General features: G+C 38.8%; 1 protein-coding gene across 7 annotated transcripts in view; it reads left to right on the top strand.

Moving 5' to 3' along the window:
• CTNNA3 (catenin alpha 3) overlaps nucleotides 1-15,528 on the top strand; it is a 582,319-nt gene that overhangs the window by 546,318 nt on the left and 20,473 nt on the right. For all 7 annotated transcript variants that reach the window (XM_076339356.1, XM_076339363.1, XM_076339358.1 and 4 more), the window contains one exon: nucleotides 10,779-10,884. In XM_076339356.1, the coding sequence (XP_076195471.1) occupies nucleotides 10,779-10,884 (106 nt within the window). The remainder of the gene's footprint in view (nucleotides 1-10,778; nucleotides 10,885-15,528) is intronic.

Raw genomic sequence — 15,528 nt, 5'->3', positions numbered from 1 at the left:
TTGTAGTAAGGGTTTCAGCTGCTCTTCCACCTCCCAGGCTACACGTACAGCTCCTCTCCTGACATACCTTCTTTTCTGTTCCCACTTGACTTCTGCCTCGCGTCTTGTCTTGTCTTGTCTTTTCTCCTCTCCTCTCCTCTCCTCTCCTCTCCTCTCCTCTCCTCTCCTCTCCTCTCCTCTCCTCTCCTCTCCTCTCCTCTCCTCTCCTCTCCTCTCCTCTCCTCTCCTCTCCTCTCCTCTCCTCTCCTCTCCTCTTCCATACTATTTTAAGATGTAGTTCCAAGTTACGAAGCATCTTTGACAGGTAACATAATGTTCAGTAATTATTCAAGTAATACCAGCATTTTTTCCCTACTAACTATTTCAGGATTTCTCAGTTTCAAAAGTGTCATGATTAGGATCATGGAGCAGCACTCTGCTATATAGGACTACATTCTGAAGCAAGAATTCCTCGGTGTTAAGTCATATGCTTTTTAAAATTGGAGACCAGAAATAGCACTTCTAGTGACAGTTATTTTGCAATACTGTCATGTTCACCTTTGACCCTGCAGCCAAGTTTTTAGTGCCTGGATTTTTCTAACGGAAGTTTATACAGCTGACAAAATAGGATATGTGAGCTTAGGAACAAGAGTGTTTTGTCCTTTTCATGTTTAAATAGCTGTATTCCTACTTCATTAATCAAAGCAGAGAGAGGAAGAAAAAAGAGTGGATCATTAAGAAAAGGTCTCTTCTGTGTTTTAATATTATCAAATTGTTTGTCCAAACAGTAATACAAATGAAGGGCATTTTGTTTGTTGTTATGTAGTCACATTGTATTTTACAGGGTCAGAAATGGCCTGCTTTGGGAAAAGTATGACGAGGTCAGGAACAGACACTATCGAGGATGGACCTAAGGGCTTCTGCAGACTGATAGCCAGGGACCATGCTGTTCTGTGTCGCAGTGCCTGAGGGGCAGTGGTGGCCCCCGAATGAGAATCACTGTTGCACAGGCATGGCACCGAAGGTGAACTACAAATATACCATAGGGTTTTCATGATGTTTTGTGAAATTACCAGAAGACTCATATTTTCTTCAGAGACCACACAAGCGGTCATGATTTTAGTGAAATTCAGAGAATTTTGGACATCGCTATCAGAATTGAAATTGGTAGACACTAAAGGCCTTTGAAAAATCTGCCTCTGTATTGTCTACTAAGTGCTGAGAAAATTTTTGATTGCTCTATTTTGGCCTTGGGTGGCAAAATACAGGAAGTAAGAGGAACAAAAAGAAATAAATGACTGGGTTCCTCTTAGAGCAAAGCCTTCTGAAAAATAGCTTTATTAATTTTGTAAAGCTGGTGAAAGCACAAGGGATTTGGGGAGAGAAGGATGACCTAGATAAGAAAATGTCCAACATGGGATCAACAATGAAGTATCTAGATTGTAGAATCTGCCCCAGAGCAGAAAAAGAAAGAAATCATAGGACTGATACAAACTTGTATTGATGTAAAAAAGCCTGCTGTAAATAACAGTACTTTCCAGTTCCCATTTAACTACCACAGTGGTGCAAAAGATTTAACTGCTCCTGTGGATTTTTACACTGGCCTTCATTTTCGATATTTCTTTAGCCATAGTTGCATTATCATTCTGCAAAGGTCTGGGAGAAGAAGGAAGTATAGTTGGCCTCCTGCCAATTTAACTCAAAGGAAAAGTCTGGACTTTTGGAGTGTTTCTGTTTAGTATTTTTCCCACTTCTTTGGTTTCTTCAAAGCTAGCACTGTAGAATTCATTGGGCTAATTATTACAGGCTCATCCAGAAATTCTGTGTCACTTCCTACTGTTCCCTCGAACAGAAGGTGGCCGCTTTGACAGAATAGATGCCTTCAAGATAACACATGCATGATGTTAGGTAAGATGTCATTGTTGATAGACCATGTAACCATATAACTGTGTAAGTGCCATATAATCCTCTTGTGCCACATAACCTAGTGACTGCAGTTGAAGAGGAATTCCCATGTCAAGATTTTTCACAGATTCTTACTGCTTATTCCACCATAATAAGCTGAAGCTTTAGGAAGCAAACCCAAACCTAATCCATTCTCTTGGCACTCGGTCTTCTCTTTTATAAATTAAGTCTTATGTCTTTCCAGGAATTCTTCTACAGAGACCTCATTTCTGTAAAAAAGAGCAGAAGTGTTACTTCTCCTCTGTGTTTACCATTTTCCCGTTGCCTTTTCTTCTGCAGCATGCTGGTATTTATTCCTGATAGATTTGTGATCCACTGAAATTCCAAATTGCTTCTTACTGTCCTGTTGTGTAGGGACTGATTCTCCACTTTTATCTGTGCATTTGATTTACCTACCTGAGTGCACATACCCTTTTTTAATTGCATCTACTTTTTCTTCCATACTTTTCTCAAGATAATTCTTAATTCCAAGTCTGGCCTCCCAGCCTATTTCCTTCCCCTTCCACATCAGTATCAAGTTTAAGTTCATTAAGCATTCTCTTTTTTCCTTCATTCAAGTCACAAAGAAAGAACTGAGCAGCGCAGAAACCAAGGCAGATCCCAGCAAAACCAGGTTCCTTCTTCTATTTTTCCCTCCATTGTGACAGTGGCCCTTTGATAACCAGTCTGTCTTGGAGTATGCTTTTCCAGCAGTTTTGCATCTCCCTTGCAATTATTTTGTCTAGACCACATATTCTTTAGGTAATTTATGAAAATACAACAGGAGACAATTTCAGAAGCAGATCTGAAGATACATGGTATTTACAGCTTCTAATCTTTCCAGAAGCCATAAAAGCTTATTTTACATTGGTCTGACAATATTTATCCTTGAAAAATCATGTTGGCTGTTACTCATCTCTTTGTTATATTCTGCATGCTTCCAACTTGTTTGTTTGATTATGAATTGACAGTATTTATTGGCTCTCAGCAGACACCATTTGGAACTGATAGACAAAATGAGGTCGATTGCTCTGCCAACATTTCTACCAAGAGAGTTTGAAGGGCAGCGTTCAGAACTCCAGTAGGGTCTGTGGCTGACTTCTGCACACTCAAAGGTACCAATCCAATAAAAACCAGTCTTAGCCAGATCAGCCCATGTAATACAAAGTATATTTGTTTCATATATATCACCCCACTCTTGCTGTAAAAAAGCCTTTATTTTTGGACCTCCTCTGCCTTATTCCTCTTTGAGGGCGGTGCAGACCTGATATATTGCCAGTGCAGGAAGGCAAAAAAGAAGAGGGAAGAGAAACTTCTGTCTTAAACTCATTTTCATTTCCAGAATTATAGAATAGTTAGTAATATATGTGCTGCGTTCACATTGCCTGGACCTTCACTGACCCATTTCTGGGTCCATGTAGTCCAGGTATTTTTGTAAGTCTTAAATTCCTTTACTCACAAAAGGTATTTATAGCTACAAAATACTATTTAATACAGAGAGCTTACGGTCATTCACCTCATACCTTTTAGTGTTTCTTCACACTGTCCTTTTCTCATCTGGCTACACTGTTATTTATATTACATTTATTTTGTTAATGAGTGGAACTGCTTCAGCCATTGCATCTGTAAATGTTGAGTGTGGTTTTGGCCTTTAGTCAGTTACACTAACAGTTTTGCTAGCATTAAGAATTTTTTTCTCCTAATTTCCAAATGTGTAAACTCAGACTGGGATAGAAAGTGAGTGAAACTAGAATCTTTCTTGCTCCTGTGTCCACAGGCAAAGGTCAGCTCTGGGATCCACCTGTACAATCTACAATTACGTTCTCCCTAACTGAATTTCCTGAGGAACTCTGCTGCCTCCTGTTTGTCTAAGTGTAACTGATAGAGACATGCAGCCAGGTGTAATAAAAGTTTTTTTTGTTTATAGCCTTGATTCTAAAAACCATCATTTTTCATCCTTGAACACCAAGCACTTCACAAATTTCATCTAAAACCGTGCACATTGAGCTGGGAGGGGCAGACAAAATCTACAGGAATGATAAATATGAAGTTACATCCCTCATTCTGTGGGGTTTAGGCTCCCCTTTTCAATTGGGATCTGTAAGTATAATTCCAGTCCTTCCTTACAATTAAAAAAAAAGGCGAAATTGAGATAAAAGATTCGTTTAAAAATATTGCTAGGAGAGTAGTATATTCTAGTGACAGAGAGATAGGTGATAGATTAGATATTTACCCAGGAACCGGGAGTTTCACTTCCTTTCAGCCTGGAGGGTTAAATCCACATTAGCCATGAGCCTTATACCTGTAAATTCTGATTGCATGCCCACTTTGTTTTTCTGAAGAAAAGCTACTGCAGGAATTGATTGCAGAACTGCAAAATTGATTCTCCTAGAAAAAAGAGAAAAAAGTGATTCACTCAGTAAGTTAATAGAGCATTTGTAGTGAGTGAGGTGTGAATCCTTGTCATGGTCTAACCCCAGCTGGCAACAAAGCACCACACAGCTGCTCGTTCACCCACCCCCCCCCCCAGTGGGATGGGGGAGAGAATTGGAAGAGTAAAAGTGAGAAAACTTGTGGGTTGAGATAAAGACAGTTTAATAGGTAAAGAAAAAGCCACACGCGCAAGCAAAGCAAAACAAGGAATTCATTCACTCCTTCCCATCAGCAGGCAGGTGTTCAGCCATCTCCAGGAAAGCAGGGCTCCATCACGTGTAGTGGTTACTTGGGAAGACGAACACCATCACTCCAAATGACACCCCCCCCCCCCTTCCTTCTTCTTCCCCCAGCTTTATATGCTGAGCATGATGTCACATGGTATGGAATGTCCCTTTGGCCAGTTGGGGTCAGCTGTCCCAGTTGTGTCCCCTCCCAACTTCTTGTGCACGCCCAGCTCGTGGGGTGGTGTGAGAAGCAGAAAAGGCCTTGACTCTGTGTAAGCACTGCTCAGCAGTGACAAAAACATCCCTGTGTTATCAACACTGTTTCCAGCACAAATCCAAAACAAAGCCCCATACTAGCTACTATGAACAAAATTAACTCTACCCCAGCCAAAACCAGCACAATCCTGCTTCCTTATCCCTGCTCCCAGGACTTCTCACAATCACTAGGTTGAAAAAAGAAAAAGAAAAAACAAAATTAAGAAACAGCTCATGGAGTAGAGACCAGAATGTGTGATGGGAATCCAGATTTCTTAACTGCCAGTATTAGAAGCATTTTGCAAAGCAGCAGTGAGAAGGTAGAAGAAATTAGAAACACACTGTATTTGGTTGGGGAAGAACTGCAGAAGGCACAAGTGGAACCATGGAATGTAGTGACAACTGAATTAACTAAATACTGTAGTGTATATAAAATGTAATGAATTTGTTTAGGAATATCTTTCTGTCTCTGTGGATAACAGATGTATCTTATAAAACTAAATAAACTGATAGCAATATAATTAATGCACTTTCCCCAAGAGCATGTACCTTAAATAACATGATAGTCACCTGGATGAGTGCTCTGACCTTCTTCACAAAGTCAAGAAGTGTTCCAGTTGATTCCCATCAACCAGGAGCCCTAGCCAACAGTCGGCCTCATCCAGGCCAAGCCTGAACCGTAACTGATGATACAAGTTGGGGCTGCTCAGAGGGACATTGGTCTGGGGTTGGCCGGGATTGCAAGGCTGGATCCAGTGCTGAGCTTTGATTGGAACAGCAAGGACCAAAGAGATAGATGTATTGCTGGGTCTGTACTTGTTTGGAGTTAGTGCTGCTTTCTGCAGTGTCCCCACAAACCTAGAATTACAGTGGGAGGTGTCAGAATTTGCTGAGCTAGAAATTAGGACTGATAATGTAGTGGTCAGTGTCTGAAGCTCAAGAATTTCACATGACAAAGACCGCTCAGGTTGTGGTTTGGAGATGACAGTAGTTGCGAAGCTTAAGTTCATGCCTTGAAATGCTTGCAGTGCTATGAAATGCTTATGTTTGATGGTAGCTTATGGTGTTAGACGTATGTTAGGTAGTTTATTTTTTGAGACTGACTAGTTGGTAGAGCTCCATATTGTTTATGATGCAGGGAAAGTACAAAACATTTGCTAAGGTGAGTACAGTGAGTAGGAGTAAGCCACTCAGCTTTGCTCAGAGACAGAAGACTCTCTATTCCTGGAAAATGTGATGGCAAAGGCCTTTTGGATTTGAGGTAAGAGTACAAGTTTCTGTTAATGTAAGAATGAAGAGAATATTTTCCATTTTTACTTTTCAGAGTGAAATTCCAGTGTGAAGGAAAAAAGAAAATAATGCGCAATACTGATGCCTGCTAATCGTTGTTACGTTTAGGCAGACAGGGATGGAGTTACTCTGCAGATACATTGTTTGTCATGGCTTGGAGCAAGGATGATTAGATTGAGAGGCTTAGATCTCTCTTTCACAATTTTCCAAACCCCTTGGTGTCGTACTAATTAACACGTGTTCCAGCTTTTTTCTTCTTCTGATTGTACCTTCCAAGAAACATTTCTGTGAAGCTTTCTTTTCTCCTACAACTTTGTTGAGGTATTCTAAACTGATTTTGTTGTACACAATCTAATTACATTCCTTCTAGTTAGATTTAGCTGGACGTCTCTCTGAAATTATTTATGATCTATTCCTGGTTTCCTCATTGGATAGAGCAGGTGGCATAAAATTGCTCTTAAATATAGTACTTTCTGTCTCATCTTTGTTTTCATAGCCTTGAATGTTTTATCAACTTACTTAGCTAGTAAGGCTTTATGCTTGGAAATCGTGAAGTGTGAGGAAAATAGTTATATTAGATCTTCCATGCAATGAATCAAAACCAGGCATTCAGAGTCTACTGTAGGCTGTGAACCCAATGAAATAATTGGGAAAGAATTTCAGTAAATGCAGTAACTGAGTGTGTGAGATGAAGTTTGGCTTTGAGAATTACAGAGACTCGAAGCAGGGGAAAAAATAGTAAGATAAGGCTGACTTAAAAAAAAAAAAGTACATGGACACCATAGCAAAGAAAGTAGAATTTCTCTCATAGAAGAGGGAAAAAGATGGAAAACTCCGCAAAGGAAAAATTTTGTGATGCTGTTGACCAGCAGATGGTACATGGTGGGAAGGATTTTTTTTTTTAATCTGTCTTTAAGCATCTGCTATAGGTGCATTAGCTAAGCTCATCTTCTTAAGCTTCTGCATGGAGATCTATATTATAGTAATTTGGTTATTCTTAACAACTGGACCAGTACCACAATAGTCACAGATTAGGCAGGGATGCTTCAGCACCTGGTGGAGGAGAATCATGGACTACATTTGTAGAACGAAAGGGATGTTGGTACAATGATATGGAGAGAGAACTAAGTGAGATATCTGAAAAAAATTCCAGACAGTGAGATGGATAGCTCAGGGAAACAGCCTCCCAAGCAAAGTGTTTTTTCGTACTTCAAACTTGCCAGAAAAAAAGGCAAGTAAATATAAAACTGGTAAGAAGCAGTCTATTGGCTGGGGAAAACAACCTAGATGATTTAATAGACTTTCTGTGACTCTAACATCTGGATTCAGGGAGTTAATCTGAGCTAGTGGCATTCTGAATCTGCTGATCTGGTGCTAAATCAGGAAAACTGGGAATTCACAAAATGCACAGCTGAACTGATAACATTAGAAGGCACCACACATTGAAACTGGTGGTCACTCACCAAACAATATGAAACCTCTTTGTTAAATTTAAAATAATAAAATCAGACTGGAAGAGACCTCAGAAGGGGACTTAAGTCATCCCATCATTCATAACAGGTGTCTGTCTAGTCTCATCCAGTGGTGGAGATGCCACAACCTCCTGGCTGCTCTGTTCCAGTTCTTCATGATCTCAGCACCTCACTGGAAACTTCTTTCCTAGAATGTAAGCTCAATACTACCTCCCCTGTCCGCTACAGCCATGAAGCCCATTTGAAGACTTACCATGTGTATCCTACAGCCTCTCTTGCTTACGATTCCTCCTTTGCCCCACTCCTAACTTTGAAATTTCTATATCAAAGAAGGGTTTAAACCCTCTAATCTTCCCTTATTGGTCATGTTTCCAACATTTCTAATCATCCTATTTGCATGGTCTCCAGTTGTGTCAAAACTTTCTTCATGGAAACCCACACAGAACTGCAGCTGCAGTGTTACCAAAACTGAGAAAGCAAAAGGAAAAATTTGTTTTGAATATCTACTTATTTGTGTACCTTGGTATGGCATCTGCTATTTTCATAACAGCACTACCTCATGTACTCTTGTTCAGACTGACCCACTGTAATAACCCCTATATATTTTTTAAAACCTGCTATATAGGCTATATCTCTCTTTTTCTTTGCAGTTGATTATTTATGTCCAAATTTAGAGTTTGCAGTTGTCCCCATAGAAATTTCATCCTGTTTTTTCTGTCTCTTCCATTTGGCTGGTGATTCAGCGGATTTGGTGTACTCTCCCAAGTATTTTTTTAAAAGTATTTAGTGGATAGAATTGCCAAACGTCATAAATTGGGACTAATGGCTCATTATGCCATACCCCAAGGCAATTAAACCTGTACTTTATTTAAAAGGGTCTGGATTTTATGTGAAGGTAAAAAAAGGAGCACAGATAGTTCTTCTTGGTTGCGTAGAAAAGGAGCCCTCTTTGTATGTGTAACTTAACATGCTGTTTTTTTCAACACTTTAATATAAGCCTGAGACATTCTTAAATACTATTTCTAAGCATTTATTTCAAGACTTAGCTGTGGTTATAGCTCATAAGCATCCTGCCCCACATTTCTTAGACAATGTGGTAGAGAGGAGCTTGAACCATTGGTGCAATTAGGTGGCAAGTGGAGCAGAAGTCTTGTCAGTCCTCGTTGCTGAGTGTTCCTCTAATGGCTCTCATGGTGGCTGTATTTGTGGTGGAAATTTTCATTTGTTTGAAATACTTTTCTTGGGTACAACTGTTTCATTCTTGTTAGCCAGATCCTCTGAGGGGCTTGCACAGGTACAAGAAAATTGCTAGTTTAATTGAATAGCTTCACCTTCAAAATACTCGGCCAGCGTATCTTCAGATGTCAAAAAACCTGCTGGCTGATACTCATAAGAATTACCTAAGCAGAAATTACTTCCACTGTTATGCCATCTCTCCTTTCCCCGCCTCTTTAATTCTGGGTTATGTTCACCTTTTCTGTTTGACTAGTAGACTGGGTTGTAACTTTCCAGGCGGGTACTGGAGTGCTTATAGTTTGTACAGCACCTGAGGGACTTGCTATAATTTGCCACAATGCAAATAGCAATGAAAAACTAATCGTTGGACTGAAATGGTGGGAAGGTTCAGTATGCAGTCCTAAGAATTCAGTTGTGCAACGAAAGGTTAGAAGGGAAAATACCAAGAAAGGCAAATGAAGGGTATGGTGAAGTTTGAAGTACTTAATCCTGGACGCATGGGATTGCATTTGCAAATTCATTTCTCACGCACATTATTATTCTTCTGTAAACTCTGATCAATTTGCTAAATAGGTTTTCCATAACAAGATGATACCTTTCTGTAGAAAAATAACATGTAAAATACCCAATTCTAGGTTGTTCCAAATGTGGTCTTCAAAAGTTGAGAATAAGGCACTGTAATTTGTAAAGTATGCTTTTACCCCAAGGATCAACAAGTAGTTCTTTGCTAAGCAATATAATTAATCAAGAAAAGAAGAGATTAAACATTGCCTGCCATGTTGTGTTGTCATCACTGCCTTTTAACTGAATGAAAAGTTTGTATAACTACATATGATAATATTTTTAGGCTAAAGGAATTTTTTTACTGGAATGGTTTGCTGACTTTATACATGAAACCATATTGACTTCAAGGAAAAGAGTCTTCTCATTTGAACAAAGAAATATAGTAATTTTTTCCCATGTTTTCTACTTCCTTTGTCCATTGCAGAACTTATAAATTGATATGAGACCTTCAGGAATTAAATGTTTATATAATAAAACTAAAAGTATTCTCGTCAAAGATGTTAAATGCAAAGTTCAATTTAGCAGGGTTGCTCACTTTATACATGTGTGAAGTATAATTAAGTGTTGATTTTAGTTTAGCTGAAGTATTTCACCATTGAAGAAGCTGAAGCACAAGAGAATGTGAAGATAAAGGTTGTCGATATTACCTACCTTAAGTATCACATTTTACTTCTTAGGTTCTAAAAACATTCTCATGTAATTAAAGAAGTTTTTTTGGTTTGGGGGGGGGGGCGTTTGTACAAAAAAAGAGGTTGGCTTCTTGACAAATGGTTCACAAGAACTTTACAGTTCTCCTAGACGGAAAATTGTTCTTTGAATAATTTATGAAATTATTTGGAAAGTACTTTGAGATATGGCATATCTGTATTTTGAGTGGCATTTGTTAGTTTTAATTGCAGCCCTGTTCATATATTTCCATTCATGCTTGTGTACACCAATTAAATAAAAAAAAAAGTAGTTTTTCTGACCAGATCTCCATAATGAGTCTCAGAATACATCACTGTGCTGAACTTTCTTTGAACATACTTACTAGAAAATTCCTGGAAGGGAAAGGAACATAAACTTCATATAACCACGGGAAAAGCAAATGGCACAAGTACTCTCTTAAAAATCTGTATCCTCAGGATTTGGTATGGGTTGTGCTTCCAGTATGAAAAACTGTGTGACATCTTTCTCGTACTTCTGCATCCAGTTGATGCCAAACAATACAAATTTGTGGGACATGAAAACAAAACAGTGGGAGGGGCGGGGTTTTAATTAATGTTGCTTCTGTATGGATTAGTTGTTTTATTCAGTTGAATTCTGTGCCTAATTTGCATGGATATGATTTATTCTCAGTTTTTAAATAATGTAATAGGGTTCTTTCTTTCATTTGAAGGGGTAGAGGACCACTGAAGAACACATCTGATGTAATTAATGCAGCAAAAATGATTTCAGAGTCAGGATCAAGGATGGATGTCCTAGCACGGCTGATTGCCAATCAGGTAGGTTATTTATGCAGCAATGCATTCAACTTTGTCACAGATTATTCAGTCCACAGAACCTCCAACACCTAAGAAGGTCACTTACAAAAGCACTTGCGACATTTTTAGGTCTACCTGTCTGATTTTCCTTTTCTTCTCAATTTCTGAAGCAGTGGATACATAGATCCTGTCCTAATTGTATGTGTGGATTCTCTTCTTCATACATACCAATGTGTCTGTTTATATACACTTACAAGCACACATAAATGTATGTGTACTTATATCACAGATGTATATGTACATATATTTATGTACATATGTATTGGTACATATGTGTATATTTGTGAGCTCCTTTAAGCAATGAATGCAACATTTTAGAGATACAGTATATATGAATATGTATGTATGTATATATAAATATATATATTCATTGCTCCTTTAAGCTATGAATGGAACATTTTAGATGTATAATATACTCCATTCTTGACTTCCTTGGGTAAACTACCCAGAAACAACTTGCACTGTTTCAGGTGAGTCAGCTTAGATGTGGGAACACAGGATTGTTGCATTGGCATAGTGTTCTGCTGAGCAGGCTTACTGTTTTGGACAGGTGCTAGGTCTCAGCACCATGCTTAATAAGGTTACTGACTTTTCTTCTCTGTCTTTGAAATTATTTGTTTTCCACCCTAACCTCTCTATATGTTACAGAATCTGTGCTTTTGCTGTATCTAGGTTCTCTCTCCTATCTCTCTCCCCCAACACTGGCTGTTTCTTGGGAGCATTGATGTCAAATGGTTTTCCATGTAAATACCCTTCTGGATAGTCAAGAGTTTTGGCCTCTGCATACCTGCAGTCTCGACGTGATTTTTTTTTTTAGCGTTTAAAAGAAATATGTATCATCATCAAATGCAAAGGGTTAAAGCTGTAAGGTCTACTTTATTTCCGTTGGATTTTGAAAGCATCAGATAGCTCTAAAACCCACCAAAAAACTCAAACCAGGATCTACGTAAATCGATAAGCATGCTCATTTTCCTGGCTAGGACAACTGCATAGTAGCTCAGCAAATGAATACACCCAACAGCTCGTCACATGCAGCCCTCTTGGTTGTTTTAGGGCCAGACAGTGCCAATAGAACAGTGTAGTGAAATGTCAGTGTGCAAGTATCAAATCTAAAGCATTTATGTTCCTAGTCTTTGTGACTGCCTTTTAGGCACAGGGTAGCATGGTATAGTCACTGTCTTCCGCACCCTCACAATACTGTCTTTCTTCCCCTCACTTTTGATTTTCATATACAATGCTTGCTTTTCTAATATCTACAAAGCAGCAACAATCTGTTAGTGTTTTCAGTCATATGTCTCTCTGAATTCCAGATAACGAGACAAAGAATTTCTATTCTCGGTCTATACAGTTGTGGATTTGTGGAAAAACTAGGTAAAATGTCTTGAGTCCCTGTTTCTGATCTTGACAGTCTTCCAGCACATACCTCTTTTCAAGAGCATTGGAGAATGGCTCCTTTCAAGATTTTATCAATTACAAATTAAAAGTCAAAACCGTCACTTGTCACTGATCTATTGCAGAAAAGGATGTGGTATCAAAGCCAAAGATGAGTAAGGGTCATAATCTCTTGCTCTTTTTAGAATAGGGAATCCAGTCTCGCTGAAATATTTCTTTCCTAAAATTTTCCTTTTTCTGTATTATTACAGTGACTCCAGACTAGAAACATGAACAAATAGTGTGAGGAAAAAATAGCCATGAATCATTAGTGCTGATAATTACCCTCGTAGCTACTGGGAAATGTGACATCATTCAAGTTATTTTTAACCTTTTTACTGGATTCACTCAAATTATGTCCATTTGTCCTAGCTCAGAGCTTGCACACAGTTGATACCCTTGAGCCACCTGACCCCTGCTATTTATTCCCCGTGGCATCTTGTATGCATCTGAAATACACTAGTCAGTTATAGGTGTATTTTAGGTGTAATTTCACATTATAAGCACTAGAAGCAAATGAGTATATACAATTAAAAAAAAAAAAAAAATTAACCAAAGCAGCCCTTCCAGTACCTCTGTGGTGAACACAACCACAATCATTTCTAGACACATGTCAAGCTTAGTAAAAAAGAGAATCTCGCCTTTATTCCTCCTATTACAAAGATGCTTAATATGATCCTCTCACTCCTCAGATGGTTAGAAATATTTTAACTTCTATAACCTTTTTTCCCCATGCCAAATCATCCTTTAACTTTCAGAGCTCTTTTCTTACTGTGTTTTTTTTAATCTCCAAGGTATTTGTAAAGACCAATAATTCCTTTTCTCAGCTGTTATTTTGTCAAATTTCCTATGCCTTGCTCTCTTGGGGTCCTAAAGTAAAAGAAACTGTACATTCCTCTGGGCTACCTAAAAGCTGTTCTCTGAAGTTGGTCCAAACTGAAGGAAACCTTCGAGAATTTGGTGCCTAGACTGGAACATGAATTCTAATGAGGTTTTATGAGTGCCTTTCTCAGCAGCATTAATACTTTTTAGTGGAATATTTCACCTGTTGCCTTTCAGTAACATCTAAATTACGTGGAATTTTTATTCCATGTAAAAATGGATTAGTATGATTTGCTTCAAAAGTGAAAATAGCTAGCTCTACATTGTACCAATTTTCAAGTAACTGTTATGGGTCCTTGCATTCTTCCTGCGCATACTTTCCTTGATGCTTTTTCACCACTTGCTATTGAGCTTAGGCTACCCTGTAAGTATTTGTTACCACTTCTGATAACTGTCGTTTAATTAGGCCACATCACTTTACTGTCCACAGTTGTCCCATGACTCAACTATTGCCCTGCCTTTGCAGTTAACAGGACCACAGTAATGTATGACAGCATTTTCAGTATTCAAAGCTACATGCAAGGAAGAAAAGCAAAAACCTCACTCTATTTCCTCCATCTAGCTTCAGACCTGGGCAAGAACCTAAAATAAGCAATCACTGCATAATGAAGAATCATTGTTGCTTCTCTTTGACGTTTTCCTGTTCATAAAATATTTTCAAATGAATTATTTTGGTTCACACTCCATGTAATTTGAGAGATTCAAAATTGAGAACTGTAGAACTACATCGTTCATACAGGTTTTCTGTTAGGAGGAGGAAAAAAAAAACCAAACCCACCCTGAAGCTGTATTTGCAGTATTCTATAACTCATCAGCCACAACAGCACCTCTCTGATAACACTGTTCTTCATTTCAGATTTTTATAAATCCCTCTTCCTGTGCTTGAAGGAAAGGGACACAGTGTGGTACAATTAACAGGATTCAGTTATATTTCAGTCCATACTCACAGCACTTTAAGATGGCTCAGAGTTAACAACTGTGAAAATAATCACAGTACAGCATCAGCATAAACCTAGGCAAATTAATCACAAGTACATTGGTAATAAATATAGTTTAAAATAAGATTGTTCCAAATTCATTGTCAAATTTGTGACCTGAAAGTCCTGAGATAATTAAGGTAGTTAGTACATCCTGGTTTTAATGGAATGTGTTGTAGATTAAGATCTTTATTAAAAGCCTCCTCAGTATTCCATTTGTTTTGCACCAGGAGGTGCTGGTCCATTATGATCCCAGTAAGAAAGGCACTCAGACTCTGTGAGGTGTCATTTAAAATGCTGTTTGTCAGAGCTAACACTGTAAGGAAAGAGTAATGTAGATAATCTTACATCCCTTTCAGTGGGGGCAACCCCAGGTGGTGTAGCATCAAACGGGCCTCCGATCCACGCACAGCATGCTGGGCAGACCCTGTTCAGAGAAGAGATTCCCCCATTTTGGACATTTGAGCTATTACAGGATTTTCTTACAAGGAAGCAACTCTATTAATCATTTCCACTGTCAAACAGGATGTTCACATGAGAACTTCTTTCTGCAGTCCTAGATAAAGGCAAGGATACGCAGGTGGCCTTATCACCAGTACCAAGTGGGAGCTGCCCAGAAGCTCCTCTGCTGCCATACGTTAGCTAGGTGTATGCTGCAGCCAAGGGATTTGTGCACCACAGCATGGCCTGAAGGCCAAGTGGTATGTGCAGCATAGCGCAGCGCAGCACAGGCCTGGCCCCACTCAGGGCAACTGCTGTGTGAGTCAGTAACTCCTCGATATACAGTGGTCTCTTGGTCAGGATCAACATCAATGCAATAAAATGTTAACTACTTTTAAACTCTGGAAGCATAGGGATCAATATGAAACATCTCTTTATATAGAACCAGGTAGTCTCCTGACTTAGAAGCTGATTTCAAGTACCTTAGAAAAGTTTTCCTGAAAGAAAAATTAAAAGGGCATCCTTCAAAATGGTTAGCTGATAAATATGATCCAAGCAGATGTGCCAAAAAGATCTTCTGATTACAGGATCACCTTACCTAAAGGCTTACAATCAACAAATAGTTGCAATAAATTATACATTTATATTTATAGTAGTGGGTCTGTGTGTGATTATACCCAGTATTAACCACCATGAAGACAGATTCAGATTCTAGAGAAATGCTACTGACTTCGTTAGCAAAGGAATGAAGTCAAAGCAGGAACAATACTGTTTACAGTCAAAATTTCCTGCAGAATTGCTTGTCTTGAGCTTTTGTGCCACTGCTGTGCCAGTGGCTTTTCACTTGGATTGTGAATGTTGGTTTCACTGTGTT

This window comes from Aptenodytes patagonicus, chromosome 5 (assembly GCF_965638725.1).
Source record: "Aptenodytes patagonicus chromosome 5, bAptPat1.pri.cur, whole genome shotgun sequence".
Lineage (NCBI taxonomy): Eukaryota > Metazoa > Chordata > Aves > Sphenisciformes > Spheniscidae > Aptenodytes > Aptenodytes patagonicus.
This window is presented reverse-complemented; position numbering and strand designations above follow the sequence as displayed.